This window comes from Triticum aestivum, chromosome 3A (genome assembly GCF_018294505.1).
Source record: "Triticum aestivum cultivar Chinese Spring chromosome 3A, IWGSC CS RefSeq v2.1, whole genome shotgun sequence".
Lineage (NCBI taxonomy): Eukaryota > Viridiplantae > Streptophyta > Magnoliopsida > Poales > Poaceae > Triticum > Triticum aestivum.
Window position 1 is genome coordinate 609,102,090 of NC_057800.1, and position 17,262 is coordinate 609,119,351.

General features: G+C 53.0%; 2 protein-coding genes across 2 annotated transcripts; both read left to right on the plus strand.

The window, feature by feature from the left end:
• Positions 1 to 630: 630 nt before the first annotated feature.
• Positions 631 to 1,179, plus strand: LOC123058785 (cyclin-dependent protein kinase inhibitor SMR5). The gene has a single exon (XM_044481466.1). The coding sequence runs from the start codon at positions 701 to 703 to the stop codon at positions 944 to 946; it is 246 nt and encodes an 81-aa protein (XP_044337401.1). The 5' UTR covers positions 631 to 700; the 3' UTR covers positions 947 to 1,179.
• An 11,158-nt stretch (positions 1,180 to 12,337) lies between these two features.
• LOC123062567 (putative laccase-5) lies at positions 12,338 to 14,911 on the plus strand. The gene is made up of 6 exons (XM_044486147.1): positions 12,338 to 12,500; positions 12,589 to 12,740; positions 12,830 to 13,074; positions 13,156 to 13,284; positions 13,432 to 14,385; positions 14,496 to 14,911. Exons 1-6 carry the CDS (start codon positions 12,375 to 12,377, stop codon positions 14,624 to 14,626), a joined length of 1,737 nt encoding a protein of 578 aa, XP_044342082.1. The 5' UTR covers positions 12,338 to 12,374; the 3' UTR covers positions 14,627 to 14,911.
• The last annotated feature ends 2,351 nt before the right edge of the window (positions 14,912 to 17,262 follow it).

Sequence of the window (17,262 nt, forward strand, 5' to 3'; positions counted from 1 at the left end):
CACGAGACCGTCCAAGCTCCTTCCACCGCGGGGCCCACGCGGCCCGGGAATCCGAGGCGGAAGGGATCATTCCAACAGTCGGAAATCGCGACCCCCCCCCGCGCCCGGTCTTTCATGGACCACGCCGCGGACCCACCGCACAGCGCCAGACAAGGTGCGCCGCGGCGCGCGGCGCACCGAGGACCCCGACCAGGTCGCGTGACGGGGTCGTGGGTACGCGCGGGCCCACCGCGCCCGCTAACCCATCACTTCCCCGTACACCTGGCGCCCTACAGCCCGCCGTAACGCAGTGGAATCCAATGCGGCATATCCCCACAAACTTACCCCACCATCCCTTTACAGATCATTTTTTGCACAAAATACCTAACATTGTGGCCCACCAGGGGCATATATGTGAGAGTGGAAACCTCAGGTCCCTGGGAGGAAGAGTTTTAAATCGAACAGTGGCCCGCGGTTTCCCGCCCACTTGGCGCGCAATTTCCCGCTTAATTCCGCGCCGGCGGATCGGAGGGACGGGAGGCGGCCACGTCACCGATCCCGCCCCGCCTTCCCCCGCACGGCGCCGTCCGTTGGGAGGCGGGGATCCTCCCGCCGCGGGCGCGCCCGTTATAAGCCGCCCCCGCCCACGACGCTTCCCTCCCAAATTCCCCTTTGAAAACAAGGAAGCCCAAAATTTCTCCCCCCGAAATAAAAGCATCCAATGGCCATGGAGAGCGGCTCGGAGGCGGCGGCGGCGGCGGGCTACTACGGCGGCACCTGCGGGTGGGAGACGCCGAAGCGGGAGGAGTGCCGCATCCTGGCGACGCTGCCCTGCCCCGCGGCGCCGAGGAAGGCCGCGGCCGACTTCGGCACGCCCCGGCGCCCGCCCAAGAACGGCTACTTCCAGCCGCCGGACCTCGAGGCCCTCTTCGCGCTCGCCCCGCGCCGGCAGGCCTCGTGCGCGTGATTCGGCCCGCTCCGAAGGCATGCGGCGGAGAGCTGTGTTTTGGATTGATTTTGGGAAGTGTAGATACTCAGCCGGTTTCTCCTCTGTTGTACTATTAGCGGTAGCGGATTAGGGGGTGTTCTAGGGGGTAGTAGTATGTAGCTAGGTAGGCGGGCAGAGGAACTGATATGGGCTGGGAGCTGATGAGCATATGGTTTTTGTATCGGCTGGAATGAGAAATCCTTATTTGTTTCTTGGCACTGATGTCACTCTGCTTGCTTATTGCGCACTTCTGTATCCGCTCAAGTGCTGATGTTGCTGAAGTTCTGACGTTGTTCTTCATGATGCCATCACGACGTCGATTGTTGAGCTACGATTAATTTTCACTGCAAAGAATCCAAGGTCAATAATGGCGGCCACTGTAAGCTGAATGCGGCCGCTGACCCTGTGCGGCCGGCTCCTCACGGAGGGAACCGTCGCTGTATGCACTGCATGCCAGTGATTTCTTGCTTGGCTTCCATGCGAGGCATCAGACGGTGTGACCACGAATCAAGCTGTAGCTTCAAGGTTTGAAATGCCTCCTGTCCAGCCTGCAATCAGAAACCACAGTGCAGTGACTCGATCCCACAGTGCCTCCACTGTTCGTACTTTGTTCGTTTGCTTCAGTGTTTTGGCCTTATGGGCCATCTGATTAGTACTAGCATTAGGAGTTACACTAACGCTTGCAAAGTGTGGTTGACTGTCGGCACTGTGCCGCTGTTTTGTTTTGTTTTGCCAAGGAGAGTTAATACGGGCGACATGAAGCAGTGCGCGGTCTTGAAGACGCAGTTAATGTGGGTGCGGGTGTGGGAGATCCGGCAGCATGATGTGGCTTTCTTCGCCTCGCATGCCCGCCTGCCTGCCTCCTGGTGAAGCGTATTGCAATGCGAGGTGTGTGGCCGTGCGTGTGACCGGTGTCAAGGCTTCATTCAGGCTGGCCATAATGGGGTAACATAACCTTAACATAATAAATGTTATACTACTATGTGTCATGCATGACAATAAATAAGATCATCTATGATACAATTTTATAATACTATGCACTATGGATGTACTCCCTCCGTCCGGGTTTATTAGGCCTCTCAGCATCACAAGCATGTCCCCTTTTATAAGGCCCCGTGTTGGAAAGGTGCATGCATGCAACAATTTCATTGGTTGTATTGAAAGCTATTGTTGTTGGTGCCATGGCTGAAAAGTTAATACACTTCATGTGTGCTTTTTCATTGGCTGCATACATGTGAGATAGTGCATTGGGAGTGGAATGGAAGAATTAATGTGAGCAAATTAGTATGTGTTGTCTTTAGGCCTAATAAACCCGAACGGAGGGAGTAGTATCATACACTAGTATCATATGTATGATACTAATATATGTTACTCCTCACTATGACCAGCCTCAGAGCAACACCCCGTGGTCCTGAAGCTGAAAGGAATGGAGGGGAGGAGATCACGGTGACGCCGACAGTCTCCAGATTCTATGGACGAACCACGACGACGAGTTGCCGTTGGCGCCGCCCGCCGGACCCTTACAAGCACACTGAAACACAAACACAAAGGACCATGAACACCTAGAGTACCCCAAGACAACCATAACACAAGAAGATCTCTGAAACCCCGTGTCATCATTTCTGGATCTTGAGAGAAGACCCCTGCAGTAGAAGGATCTACAACCAGGCGCAAGCAGGTCATCATCTTCGACCACGATACAATTGCCGCCGCGCTGCTTCCTCCTTTCTTAACACCAATGCTGAGAGGGCATGAATATCAATCTAACACACCCGCAACAGCCGTCGCCATCTTTGGCTTTCAGTACCGTGAAAAGTGTTCCTTCCGGGAAGAGAACTCGAGTCAACCAACCAGTCCAGCACCGCGGCCGGGCCTTCCGCCTGGACAAAGCAGGATCTCCCACCAGCATCGGCGCAGAGAAAGAAGAAGAACAGCAGCAGCAAATCATACCGACAAGGAAGAAGAAGGGTCTTCGTCTCCCTGCATCCATCGCCCATCTAAGAACCCAAACGGCCAGTGCCAATGGACCTCCACCCACCATAGCCCACAACCTCGACGAGATCCGGGATCCCCCACCCCGTTGGCTCCTAGACGAAGGCAAAAGCCTCACCTCACCGCGAACGAAGCCCAAAAAAACTTATTCCGACGCAACACCACTGCAAACAGCCTTAACAGCGTCTCCCTCAACCCTAACGCTACCACACACCCACCAAGTGGACAGACCCGAGGTCCCCCCTCTTTCCCGCCACCGGAACGACCGATGGAGAAAGGGAACCGGCGGCGCCACCGGCGACGCGCAAGGGAACCCTTGTCGCCTGCCTAGATCGCCTCCTGCGATCATATTTTCCCGCTGTGGTCGTTTTTTTCGTGTGTGCACGGTGTGGAACAAACAATCATGTGCCGTGATTTGTTATGCTGCAACTAGAAGCACGTACTAGTACAAGTGCTGTTTAGCTTCGCTACTGCAGCTTCCACTGCCATAATGATATAGGAGTAATCTAATGATGCTCATACCGTACTCATGTTTGGGATTGGCCGCGAGTAGTTGTCCTTTTCTTGCGTTTTCTCAACGACAAGCACACTCGAGGCTTAGGCCATCTCCAGCCGCGCCTTTAAAAAGGCACCCCAGACGTTTTTTCGTCTGCCAGTGTCAAAAAATCGTTTTAGTCGCGTCCTCAAGAGTTCAGTTTTTGTCGGCTCGGACAGAAATTAACGCCGGCGGACCCAACCCGAACCCGACGCGTTGGGGGTCGCTCGGGGGTGCCGGGCGAATCGTTTTTGGCGCGAAGAGCCGCGGACCCGCCGCGTCAGCGACTCTACCCTTTTCTCGCCCCTTCGTCGTCCTCATCGCCTCGTTTCCCGCGGTGAATCAATGCCAAAGCTGCCGCGCGCTACCGCGCCGGTCAGCCTCCATTGATGCCTCACGGCGGGTGCAGTGAAGGCTGGGTGGTGTGTCCCTCGGCTGCCACGCAATTACGCCACGCGTAACGCGTCGGCCAAGCCTACCACGCGGCGTCTCCGCCTATAAAAGCCGACTGCAAGCGCGCCGGAGAGACTCACCCCGATCATCCACCGACGACGCGCTCATTTCTCCCCCTTTCCTCCTCTCGCCGTCCCCAGTTGAGAAAGCATGGCCGAGCGTTTCCCAGGCGACGGCGAACGGATTCGGGCGCCGTCATCTGCACGAGGACGAGGCTCGCCTCCTTTTCGAGGCCGAGTACCCGGTCCCGCCGGACATGCGGGTGCCCGGGGCTTGGAGGATCAGCGCCGGCGGCGTGCCGGTGCCACCACCACCCACCGGGGCGACGCGGCGTGCGGAGATCGCACGCATCCGCGCGTCCCTGCCGTGGGCGACGAGGGAGGGGCCACGGTACGTCCCCGACAGCCCGCTCTGGGAGCCCTACTTCCGCCGCCGTCACGCCGAGCAGCTCGAGGCCACCAACGGCGTCGTGCCCTCCGGCAGGCTCAACTCCGATGGCCGGCGCCGGTGGTGGGGCGTGCCCGGTCGCACGTTGGAGGCCGTCCTCGAGTACATCGAGGGCGGCAACACGCTGCGCCTCGAGTACCTCGCTTCCCCGTCCTTCTCACGCCGCCGGGGAAGCTCCTGGACGCCGAGGCGCATGGAGACCGTAGCGTCCTCCTACTCGTCCGGCGGCTCTCCCTGCCTCCACCTCCGCCCTGTCAAGCCGGAGCCCCAGGACACGCTTGTCAGCGCGCGTACCCGCAGCTCCGGCGGCTCTCCCTGCCTCCACCTCCGCCCCGTCAAGCCGGAGCCCCAGGACACGCCTGTCAGCGCGCGTACCCGCAGCTCCGGCGCCCTCGTCGAGCCCAAGGTGGAGTCCAGCCTTCCCCCGGAGTACGAGGAGATAGCCCGACGCGCCTTCTCCGACGAGGACGCCATGCGGTGGTCGCGCGACGACTACGTGCGCGAGGAGATGGTCCGGCAGCGCCGGGCCCTGGAGGAGATCGCCGCCCGCAAACGTGGGCGCGAGGACGAGGACGGTGTCGTCGTCCTCGATAGCGACGACGACGACGCCCCCGGACCGTCCAACTCGCCGTGCCAACCGGGGGAGGGGTGCAGTAGGAACGGCGGAGGCGTAGGCGGGGGCGACGACGACGACGACGACGACGGCGGTGACTACACGCGGTTCTACAGCCTCCTCGGTAAGTAGAACCGCGTGGGCGGGCGGCGAGGGAGACGGCGGGGGTAGCCCGCAGTAGTGTTTTTTTTTTCTTTTTTTGTAAAATATGTTTAAATTTGAACGAACCCGCCCGTGTTTGCGTTGTGTTTGCGCCGAATTTGAACATTTTAAAAACCCGTGGGGGGCCGCGACTGGGGGGCATCACGCCCCCAGTGCGCTGTTTAGCGCCGGTGCGCCTCGGGGGCGATTTTTTGCCCCTCCTGGGGGGCCAACGGCTGGAGATGCCCTTAGACGTATCGTTCTTTCTTCCTCGAGAAGAAAAAGGCGATTTAGCCGGTGCCCGTCGCCAGGGGCTTCCTTTGCCGCCGTCCCCCGGTGGCTCCCTTCCGTTGACGATCTCGGTCGTTAGTAGTGAGGGGGTCATCAGATCCACGCGTGTGGATATATTTAAGGCCAAAATAGCTTAGTTTTTCGGTTGCTCATTGTCGCGATGACGACACTGAATAAAGTTTCTTCAGATTCTACTTCGATGAGATGATCGGTCCTACGGTTAGGGATGAATTTGAAATCCACTTTGTTCAAGCAAGAATGGTGCAGCGGCAACGACATCCTCGTGGTGGAACCGTGTCCTCAGGCTCCGTCGATGCGACGACGTTTGCTCCAGCGCCGGCGTGGAGCCTGGGAGGTAGTCTAGGAGCGGATGCAGATTATGATTTGCATCGGCGGCATCGAGAAAATGGTGGGTCGTGCGCTGAGTTCGTGGTATGTGGATGTCAGGTATGCTTTCCTCCTCTGACGTCTTGTCCCGATTTAATTCGTTCAACGGTAATGGTTTCGTCTTTGGCGAGTCTCCTTGAAGGTCCGCAAAGCTGCATATCAACGATGGAGCTGCGTTGATGTCAAGCTTAGAGGTTTCTTTGGTCTTGTTTGTACTTTTTACTTTTTGGCTAGTGTTTCTTTATTTAAAGGTTAGCATTCTGCTATTTTTTAGTTTTGTCGTCGATATGTATGTAACTTGTACGATGATCCTTATGTCGTATAAACAAGACACATATTATGATAAAAGAAATGCACGCTCGAGGCTTGAAGAAATGCCATGAGGGATCCGAGACAGCAACGCGGCACCGGCGAAACTTGGAACCTGATTTGATCGACGCAGGGAATTTCGGCCTTGACGTACGGCTTTGCTCTGCTTTCCTTTTCTTTTCCGTTTAGTCGAGGGAGTTCGTTGCTGCGCAAGCGCCCCCAACCACTCCATGACGCTGAAGGACACGAGGCATAGGGGAGGGGAGACCCAAGTCAAATCCTTCAGACTGAAGCCAGATACGATTCGATATTAACACCACATCTAACTGGCCGCAGAAAAGAATTTGCCATTTTTGTCCCATCGCGATAGACATGTAATCCTTCAGACTGTAAAAGCAGTGGCTTTGCACACATTATGTCTGTCTAAGGGAAAGAGGTGTCGGTATGCTAATATTCACCTGTTTCCCCTCTTTTCGCACTGATGGTGAAGAGTTGTAACAGTCAAGGGTATACGGAAAAAAATTATATGAGACTAGGGCTTCCTTTGGTTTAGAGGAATTTCATAGGAATTCTAAATGATAGGATTCTTATACGATTTTTTTGAGCCCTTTGGTTCATAGGAATGGATTCCTATTCCTACATAGGATTGGTTCCTATCCTTCACATTTCATAGGAAAATAAAAAAGAACCCAGACTTAATGAAAAAATTCCTTTGATGTCAACCAAATGACATCTTGTTTCCTATTCGAGTTAATTGCAAGAAACCACCACATTTAGGGTTTCGTTTGCGGAAAAATACCTGGTCCTTAATTTTTTTGCAAAAGTCACCGCATATCTAGTAAACTTTTTGCATATTGCACTGATCAGGTGATTGACAAGTAGGGTCGAATTGTAAGAAGCGAACTTAGCAAAAAAAAAAATTGCACACACATCCCTCGATCTATAAACAGAAAAGCAATCCAGCCCTTGTTCCCGGCTGGTAGTCGTCGGACGGCGCACCGCACTAGCACCTGAACACGGCTGCTATGTGCTGCCTCCCTGCAGCTGCTGAGTGCCGCTGCTGTTGTTCCATGCTGCATGCTGCTTCTCGGCGCGGCAGTTCCCCGCCAGTGTGGCTGCCTGCGGATGTTGCTGCTCATCGCCGTAGGTCCTCGCGACTGCGCCCCGTGCCTGCTGCTGCTTGTGGCAGCTGCTGCACGCCGCAGCTCCGCTACCATGGCCGTCGCTGAGTAGTGTGGCTCTCAGGCGAGTCGGGTTCATATACGAGGGCGCCGCCGTGTGGTCCACGGCCTGCCGGAGCTTCAAAGCACGACCCGGGCGCGCCGAGCAGGAGGCCGAGTCGCTGTGCCGCGGGCACGCCGAGCAGGAGGCCGTGAGGCTGTGCCGCGGACGCGCCGACCTGCTCGCGGTCACCGTCCGCCACCGCGACGCGCTCAGGGGCGCGCACGCCACACTCGACTGGTCGCTCCTGCCCATCTCCTCCCTGCTCTACCTCCTCCTCGTCTCCATGTCCGCCCTGCCGGGGCTCACGCTCCCCGCCACGGCCATCCCGACGGCCGGCAGGGTCAGGGCGCCGCCGTGTCACCGAGCTCGCACTGCTTCGGCAGTAGGCGCTGCTCCACGGGGGGAGGGGTTGATTGCTTTTCTTTTTTCGATATAGGGGTGTATGTGTTAATTGTTCGCTGAGTCAGCTCCTTACAACTGGGTCCCACTTGTCAGAAAGTGATTAAACGGGCTAAATTATCCGATCAGTGTTTTCTGCAAAATGTTTACCAGAAATGCGGTGACTTCTGCAAAAAATTAGGGACCAGGTAGTTTTTGGCAAACGAAACCTCAAATGTGGTGGTTTTCTGCTTTTAACTTTTTCCTATTGCTACTCATAGAATTTGAGATACATGTCATCTCATTTCCTATAAGATTCCTATTTCTATGATAATCCTATCCTATGAACCAAAAGAGGCCTAGAATTATATGAGACCAGGTCTCACGGGTTAGCATGTGAGACCCACCCTGATAAATGACACGTGACATTTACAAATCACAAATCATTTACCCCTCTCCCTAATGTTCAAACATAACTGTATTTTGTAGTGTCCAGAACTCCAGATTCGATCTTAGGGCATTTCTAACCGAACCCCTATGACCGGTTAGTGAAGTATATTTAGCTTTTTACTCTACTAACCGGCACCTAGCCGATCCCCAATCCGGCCTAACGAAGTAAAATTTTACTCCTCTTCCTATTTTTTTTCCTATTTGTACTCCCTCTTTGCTCCACCGAGTAAAACGGCACGGCTCTCCTCTGCTGCCTCTCCTCCCCCCCCCCCGCGCTGCATCTTCGCCCCTGCCATCCCTCCTACCCCTCCCCCCTCCCCGCTGGCACCGGCTGACCGTCGGGGAAGCCTTGTAGGCCTCCGTCGCTGTCCTCCACCACCTCCTCGTCCCGCCGCCAGCCAAAAATTGAGGGGATCTGCGGTTGCTGTCGCCGCCATGGGATTTGGCGTTTTCGGCCACCGACGGCTGCGGCTTGCCATGGATTGCCCGTGAAGCGGCCACACAACCCGGCAAAGCCTCAGCGCTGCATGCAGGTACCGGTTCTTCCTCTAGCCCCTCTAATCGCTCCCGCTGTCGGTTCTCCGGCAACTACATGGCCGACCGTCACCCGGGCTCGGCGCTCGCGCAATGGCTCACCGGCTTGTAGCTGCCGGTCATACAATGCGACGACTGCACACGACAAGTGGTGCGCCGAGTTCTACCACGCCGAAACATCCCGGATGAGTGTTCTTCAAATGCACAAACGATGGGGTATGTGCTTGTTTTGATTATGTTTTCACCGGATTTGGTTCAATTTCGGTAGCTCAATGATGCTCATCTATTTGTGTAGGATGATGGATGCTTGTTTTGGTAGTGAGAAGAAGAATACAACGATCTATTGATAGCATGAAAATTAGTAGATGTTCGTGCACTCGTTGTTAGGATTGAGGCTAAACATGAGACTAGATGTGATATTAGAGAAGAAATCAGAGGGGAAGCAATGTCTATTTCTCTAGAATCAAAGAAGAATGAAGTATGTAAAATCGAGAATCCGCAGATCAACGATGAAGGCATCGAGAGGATATTAATCCAACGAATGGAAGTAGTCATGGAACTTGGATATCTTCTAATATTGTCATTCTTGTTTTTTTTTTGGTCTTGCTCTTCTAGCAAAGAATTGGTGAATTATTATGTAATCCAAAGTCGTTGAATGAAATAAAGAAGTAAAGAAATGTGTTTGAGTGGCCGAAATTGAAATGCAAATGATTTTTTTACTCCGCTAAATTTAGAGGATCGGCTAGATCCAGCCAAAACTTAGTGAAGTATTTATACTCCACTAAGCCTTTTACTCTGTAACTTTTAGGGGATCAGTTAGAGTTGGCCTTACAATTGGGCTCACAGCTTCCTCGGGTAGTGAGTGTGAACATATATACAACAATGTCCCAGTGTCTTAGTCCTACTGCACTCATGTTTTAGCCATTGCGATCTGTGAAGATACAAGATGCAAGCTTACGTTGCACACGCCCAGTTACATCAGAATCTGGTCGCCGCACAATATGTTTACACTCTACACATTCGGTGCCCTGGTATTTCATTTCTTGGACTGGAAGCATGGGCCGCTTTGATGTTTTTCCTTTGTCATACAAAATCCACTATTCTGGTTTGTTCGACTGTATCATCTGCGTAGCTGCGTATTTAAATGCTCCTATCTTGATAGGCTTCCCTTGGTTACCAAGACAAACACAATTTGCATCCATTACTTTTACAATGGGCCCCAGCTGAAATATCGTACTAGCACTAGATGATCACATTCACATTAAGATGGCACGAGCATGCCACTCTAACACCATCTGCGGAATGAAATGAGGGTTTTCTAACTAGATGATTGAGTAGAATCTCATAAACTGAGGGTCTTTAGAAAAGCAGAGAAGATATGAAGAAGAAAAGAAGGGCCAGATTCTGCTCCACCTCAACAACCACGCAGCTGTTGTTAGGAACGTTGCGACCCTGTCGCCCATGTTTATGCTCCGACAGCAGTATCTCGAACCCAAATCCTGTGGGAAAATGTGGGGAAAAGTGCGTCTCCATAGAATTGGTCTGATGGTTAGCTTCAAAGATTCACAAATAAAGGCACATGCAAGGTAAACTGTGGAAGTTGATATCGGACAAGAAAGGTGTGGATTGGAGTTTTTTGCAAGCAGACAGAGTGCGCCTCTTGAAGCAAACTTTCGCATGTGCAAATCATTTTTACGGGGGCTCGCGTGTGCAAATTAGGAAGTGATATTTCACCTCTTCAACTAACAAATGTAAACATCACCCCACATTCTTATAACAATAATCTTCATATGTAGTATGTACGTAGGATAACACTGAACAAAACAACTCTTAACAATAACTCATGCAGATGTGCTCTGATATGTTTTGTTCATGGCACACTAAATTATCATTTATTTGTCGGCATTTATGAGCACGATATAGTTGCATAATCAAAGAAATGTGATCATCTTGTGTCTATAGAAATACATAGAAAGTAACCGACTTCCACCGCAACAAATGGATCCACGTCCAGAAGTTAAAAGGAGCCACACAACGGCCATCCCTCCTATGGTAATTTACGGTTTCCACGGCGGCACCCCTACTCTGTTGGTGGATCACCTTCCTCCTCCTCTGTTGGTAGATCGCTGCCCTCCTCCTATGTCGGCCCCGTTGGTGCGGGAGTGCCTTGAGACCCTGATCTACCGAAGGGAGCCATAGTCTTTCCCCATCTCGAGGTTTATGTTTTGACCCAAAATTCCCCATTTAGCTGACTTTTCTCATTTTCATCCAATTTAAGCAAACTTGTGCCATCGCTTTTATTTTTTTATTCTGAATGCTTGGACCCTGGTCTCAGTGTTGTCCAGGCTTGCCACATCGGCTGGTTTATTTCCTCGATCAGTTTTTCTCGGTCTGATTCGATTTTTATGACCCGCCTTCCACTCTCTCCCCACTCCCCACGGTTGGCGATGACGGCAATACAGGGCCCGACAAAGTTGGTTGTTGTCGCCCTAGTGCCCACCTCGGTGCACCTAGCTTACCTGTTCGATGACCTCAACATCGATGCACAGGCACTGCGCACCGCGGTGGCTGGTCCGCGCTTCTGTCATGGAACAACGACACACAGACGTGCCAGTGAGAGGGGGGTTGCCTGCGAGAACGGTAGCATCGTCGAGGCTCGCCTCCCTTGCGTCGACCACATGGGCACACTCCCTTGGGCATGCTCGACAATCTCACAGCGCTCCGCACACTCTCCCTCCATTGGAACACACTCATGGGCCCCATGCCCAATGACATCTCTAACATGATCGAGCTCTGGGCCATGTAATTCCAGCACAACGGCTTCTCCGGCGAGATCTCAGTGTCGCTCTTCACGCTGAAGATCCTAGTGTGGCTCAACGTCGGGGAGAAGTTTTCGAGCGAGATCTAGCCGGACTTCAACAAGTTGAACCGGCTCAAGTCGTGGGTCCTCGACAACATTGACTTCTTCGGCGAGATTCCTAAACTGGACCTACCCACATCAACACAGCTCAACATCCCGTACAACAAGCTCAATGTTGGTTCCAACCCTACCCGAACTTCGGAATGTTTTGAAGGACTCCTTCATGGGCACCGAACAGTGCGGTAGCCCGACCGGTCAGTGCCCCGGCAAGATAGCGGAGACGCTGACCGGATAGCTGGGGTCCCAGCAAGGTGTCGGCGATTGCACTGACATCGGTGGCGGCAAGAAGAAGAAGAAGTAGCTTCCTTGCAAAAACCATAAACCAGCCTATGTGGCAAGCCAAGTCAACAGAGGAATGTTGGTCCAAGCACCTATAACGGTTTTTTTAGGGGTAGTTTGTTTTTGAAATTTTAAAAGGGGTAGTTAGCGGCACAAATTTACTTAAATTGGATAAAATGTGAACAATCTACTAAATGAGGTATTTTGTGTGACAAAGGTGAAACTAAAGGGTAAAAAGTGAAATTAACACAAGAAAGAAGAGCAACGGACGAGCAAATGGGCCAATGCCAAGTTTTCCTGTGCACCTGCACCAACTCGATCGGCCAACCACTACCACGGGTGTGACCTCCTACCATGCAGAGCACGAAGCGCTCATGGCCCTATATAGACCCCGTACTCATTTCTCGGTAAGTGCACCACTTCACTTGCTTCGAGGCGCAACCAAGCCACACAAATGGGTGCTCCTCGCGGCCTCCGGCGACACGCTGCCGCCTCCGCATGCCCCCTCCTCGCGTTCGCCGTCCTCCTCGCGTTGCCGGGCCTCGCCGCCGGCGCCGTCACCCGGCGCTACACGTTCAATGTAGTACTCACGACGTCCGTCACCTCTTTGAAGACCGAACGATGCATGCATCGTTATTCATTGACCGTTCGTGCCGTGTCATCTTCAGGTGGGGATGACGAGCGTGACGCGGCTGTGCGGCACCAAGAGCATCCCGACGGTGAACGGGCAGTTCCCGGGGCCGAGGCTGGACGCGCGGGAGGGCGACCGGCTCGTGGTCACCGTCCACAACCACATGAGCCGCAACGTCTCGTTCCACTGGTGAGGACCGCCGTCGGTGCCTGCACGGTACGCATGCACGGTGCTGTATGATCTATGATGGTGTTTCAGTAACGGGCGTGCGTGTGCAGGCACGGGCTACGGCAGCTGCGCAACGGGTGGGCGGACGGGCCGGCGTACATCACGCAGTGCCCGATCCAGCCCGGGCGGAGCTACGTGTACGACTTCACCGTCGCCGGGCAGCGCGGCACGCTGTGGTGGCACGCGCACCTCTCCTGGCTCCGCGTGCACCTCTACGGGCCTCTCCTCATCCTCCCCGAGCTCGGCGTGCCCTACCCCTTCGCCGCCCCCTACAAGGAGGTGCCCATCATGTTCGGTACGTGCGTGCTTTGTTCGGGATCTTACATCTTTTTTTTTGAGGGGATGCTCAATTGCTCATTGGAATGGATGTTGGCAGGCGAGTGGTTCAAGGCCGATACGGAGTCGGTGATCAGCCAGGCCCTTCAGACTGGCGCTGGCCCAAATGTCTCCGACGCCTACACTTTCAATGGGCTCCCCGGCCCAACTTATAACTGCTCATCCAAAGGTACTTTTACTTCTCTCCCAAATCATCAACATGGCGGGCCTGCAAGCCCACAAGTTAATAAAGCTAGTCGTCTACTTATTTTCTGAATACCCCTAAATACACTTATTTTCTGAATGGAAATGTCTGCAACTGAAATGCACGTGCCAGACACGTACACGCTGAAGGTGCGGCCCGGGAGGACGTACATGCTCCGGCTCATCAACTCGGCGCTCAACGACGAGCTCTTCTTCGGCATCGCCGACCACACGCTCACCGTCGTCGAGGCGGACGCCAACTACGTCAAGCCCTTCACCGTCAGCACGCTCGTCATCTCGCCGGGGCAGACCATGAACGTGCTGCTCACCACGTCCGCCAGCCCTTCGTCCCAGGCCTTCGCCATGGGCATCGCGCCGTACACCAACACCCAGGGCACGTTCGACAACACCACCGCCGCCGCCGTCCTCCAGTACGACGCCCCGACGCCGCCGAGCTCCGCCCAGAGCCTCCCCCTGCCGGCCCTGCCGCGGTACAACGACACCAACGCCGTGGCCAGGTTCACGAGCAACTTCCGGAGCCTCGCGAGCGCGCAGTACCCGGCGCGCGTGCCGCGGGCCGTGGACCGGCACGTCCTGTTCACCGTCGGCCTCGGCACCGACCCGTGCCCGTCCAACCAGACGTGCCAGGGCCCCAACGGCACCAAGTTCGCCGCGTCCATCAACAACAACTCCTTCGTCCGGCCCAGGACCGCGCTCCTCGAGGCGCACTACCGGCGCCGCTACGCCGGCGTGCTCATGGCCAACTTCCCGACCACGCCGCCGCACCCGTTCAACTACACCGGCACGCCGCCCAACAACACGTTCGTCGCCCACGGCACGAGGGTGGTGCCGCTCAAGTTCAACACCTCGGTGGAGCTGGTGATGCAGGGCACCGCCATCCAGGGCGCCGAGAGCCACCCCCTGCACATGCACGGCTTCAACTTCTTCGTGGTCGGGCAAGGGTTCGGCAACTACGACCCCATCAACGATCCGGCCAAGTACAACCTCGTCGACCCCGTCGAGCGGAACACCGTCAGCGTGCCCACCGCCGGCTGGGTCGCCGTGCGGTTCCTCGCCGACAACCCAGGTAATCTTTATTCGACACTTGTTGGCATGCTTGACTTGCCTGTACTCTTGTTTACTCGGCAGTGGCCAATGTCGACTAATTCGATGTGCATCCATCCATATGTGCGGCAGGTGTGTGGCTTATGCACTGCCACTTCGACGTCCACTTGAGCTGGGGCCTCTCCATGGCGTGGATGGTCGACGACGGGCCGCTGCCCAATCAAAAGATGTTGCCTCCGCCGTCCGATCTTCCGAAATGCTGATGACTCGTACAAGGGCGAAGATCTGCGCATGATTTCTTGCCTGCCGACCGCATTTCTATCTTCATGGTCGACGTACCAACTACCAACTCCTTGATCTGGACTGTTTAATTTGTACTGTTGTGCTGATTTTCTGGGAAGTCACTGGACTTTGTTTCCACGCACTTGAATTCCCGTTTTGAATCCGAATAAGAAGTGACAAACTGTTTTTTCTTGGACACCTTTTCTTGGTGTGTACACCCCATGTAATATGAGTTACCACCTCTTGATCACTTATAGTATCCCAAACATCCGACTGCATTATAACCAAACCATACATTTACTTAATCTTCTGCTACTGTTTTTACTTTTTGGGGGATAAAGGTGCATTTTGCGAAGAATGAACTTCATAAAGTAGGTTGTAGACATGGACAATTAGACTGCTGGTATGAATAATTGAGGATTAGCTAGGACATTCATTACGGCCTATGGCGGCGTCTACGATGATTGTTTATTCCTTTATCATGAGTTAGTGACGTTTCCATTGATTTTGTCTTAGGGGAGCCAATATGGCGCACATGCTTTAGCTAGTAAGTCGGGAAATTCTAGCCCTTCTGTTTGGCAAGAGGAATCTCTTGAATTTCTTCTGTCTATCATGTCAAACGATGTAAGCGTTTTCCCTTATGAATAAAAACATTCATGAATGCTTTTCCTCTTTCTTTAGGATTAACTATGATAAAATGTGAGGCCGTTGACGTGACAAACATGCGAGATTTGCTGATGTAGAAGAGTTGCACGCATAGGAAAAATAGGCAATTAGATTTAGATGACAAGTTGACGACCATTCGACGTGAATGGTGAGCTATATAAAAAGATAGGATGGTAGGTTGATCGCTTGGCAGACATACATGATTTGTCGAGATTTGCTGAATCTGTGTTCTTTACTACAAACTCTTTCTCGATTGACGATGTACGAACTATGAGATTTTCGGAATAGACTTAGCTCAGGGGCGCTCCATTAACCGTTTAGCATGTAAGCTTTTACATTATCGTGCAACGAAAAGATGTTTTGGTTGCTTTAGTATTTTGAGTGAGCCGGTTAAATATACAATTCCTTCAGGCTTTGATAGGGGACAGGTGGACTTTGTGGCTTCACTTGGCGCATCGGATGATGTCGGTCCAACTTAACAAACAAACCTAATGTATTACAATGGATGGAATTACAGTCCTCTAGTTTTCTCTAGTAAATCGATGTACGCTGACCTAATCAACATTGGCCGGTTTTTAGACGTCATCACATATGAAAGACTAAGGTGCCATTAAAGTACAAAATATCTATGTGGTTCCTTTACCGAAGGATTTTGATAAAAGGGTGAGCCTAAGATCATGGTTAATAGCATAGCCAACTCTTGGCTATATGTTTTTTTTACTATTTCTTGGCAATATGTTGTTGCCATGTCATCTATAGTCAATCTTAATTGTAGCCAACATAAAAATAGTTAGCTATGAACATATACTACCATGGCCCACCTTATCTCTCGTAGAGTTCCGAGAAACACGTGCTATAGCTGGTTGTTAATCTACTGTTTGCTTTTCTTCTCCCTCCTCTTACTATGGACAATAGGGAATACCCCGTGCGTTGCTGCGGGAATTGGTTGATGAAAATTTGATTGATAATATAAGTGTTGGGGAACGCAGTATTTCAAAAATTTTACCTACGATAACGCAAGATCTATCTAGGAGATGCATAGCAACGAGAGGGGAGAGTGTGTCTACGTACCCTTGTAGACCGAAAGCGGAAGCGTTTAGTAACGCGGTTGATGTAGTCGAACGTCTTCGCGATCCAACCGATCCAAGTACCGAACGTACGACACCTCTGCGATCAGCACACGTTCAGCTCGATGACGTCCATCAAACTCTTGATCCAGTTGAGGCCGAGGGAGAGTTTCGTCAGCACGACGGCATGTCTACGGTGATGATGAAGTTACCGACGCAGGGCTTCGCCTAAGCACTACGATGATATGACCGAGGTGTGTAACTGTGGAGGGGGCACCGCACACGACTAAAAGATCAACTTGTGTGTTCTAGGGTGCCCCCTCCCCACGTATATAAAGGAGGGAGGAGGGGAGGGTCGGCTGGCCCCTAGGGCGCGCCCAAGAGGGGAGTACTACTAGGACTCCTAGTCCTAGTAGGATTCCACCAAAAGGGAGAGGGGGGAAGGAAGGAGAGGGAGAGGGAGTAGGAAAGGGGGCCCTTGTCCAATTCGGACTACAAGGGGGGGGGGGGGCTGCCCTGGCTGCCCTCCTCTCTCTCCAATAAGGCCCATGGTGGCCCATTAGTTCCCCCGGGGGGTTCCGGTAACCCCTCCGGCACTCTATTTTTACCCGAAATGATTCGAAACACTTCTGGTGTCCGAATAACATGGTCCAATATATCAATCTTTATGTCTCAACCATTTCGAGACTCCTCGTCATGTCCATGGTCTCATCTGGGACTCTTAACAAACTTTGGTTCATCAAAACACGAAACTCATAATATAAATCGTCATCGAACGTTAAGCGTGCGGACCCTACGTGTTCGAGAACTATGTCGACATGACCGAGACACATCTCCGGTCAATAACCAATAGCGGAACCTAGATGCTCATATTGTCTCCTACA

What these genes read in the sequence shown, in the direction of transcription:
- LOC123058785 (XM_044481466.1), top strand. Translation starts at nt 701, where the DNA reads ATGGCCATGGAGAGCGGCTCGGAGGCGGCGGCGGCGGCGGGCTACTAC.
- LOC123062567 (XM_044486147.1), top strand. Translation starts at nt 12,375, where the DNA reads ATGGGTGCTCCTCGCGGCCTCCGGCGACACGCTGCCGCCTCCGCATGC. An exon ending in CCCGGCGCTACACGTTCAAT is followed by an intron (nt 12,501 to 12,588) that starts GTAGTACTCACG and finishes TGTCATCTTCAG; the next exon opens with GTGGGGATGACGAGCGTGAC. An exon ending in GGAGGTGCCCATCATGTTCG is followed by an intron (nt 13,075 to 13,155) that starts GTACGTGCGTGC and finishes GGATGTTGGCAG; the next exon opens with GCGAGTGGTTCAAGGCCGAT.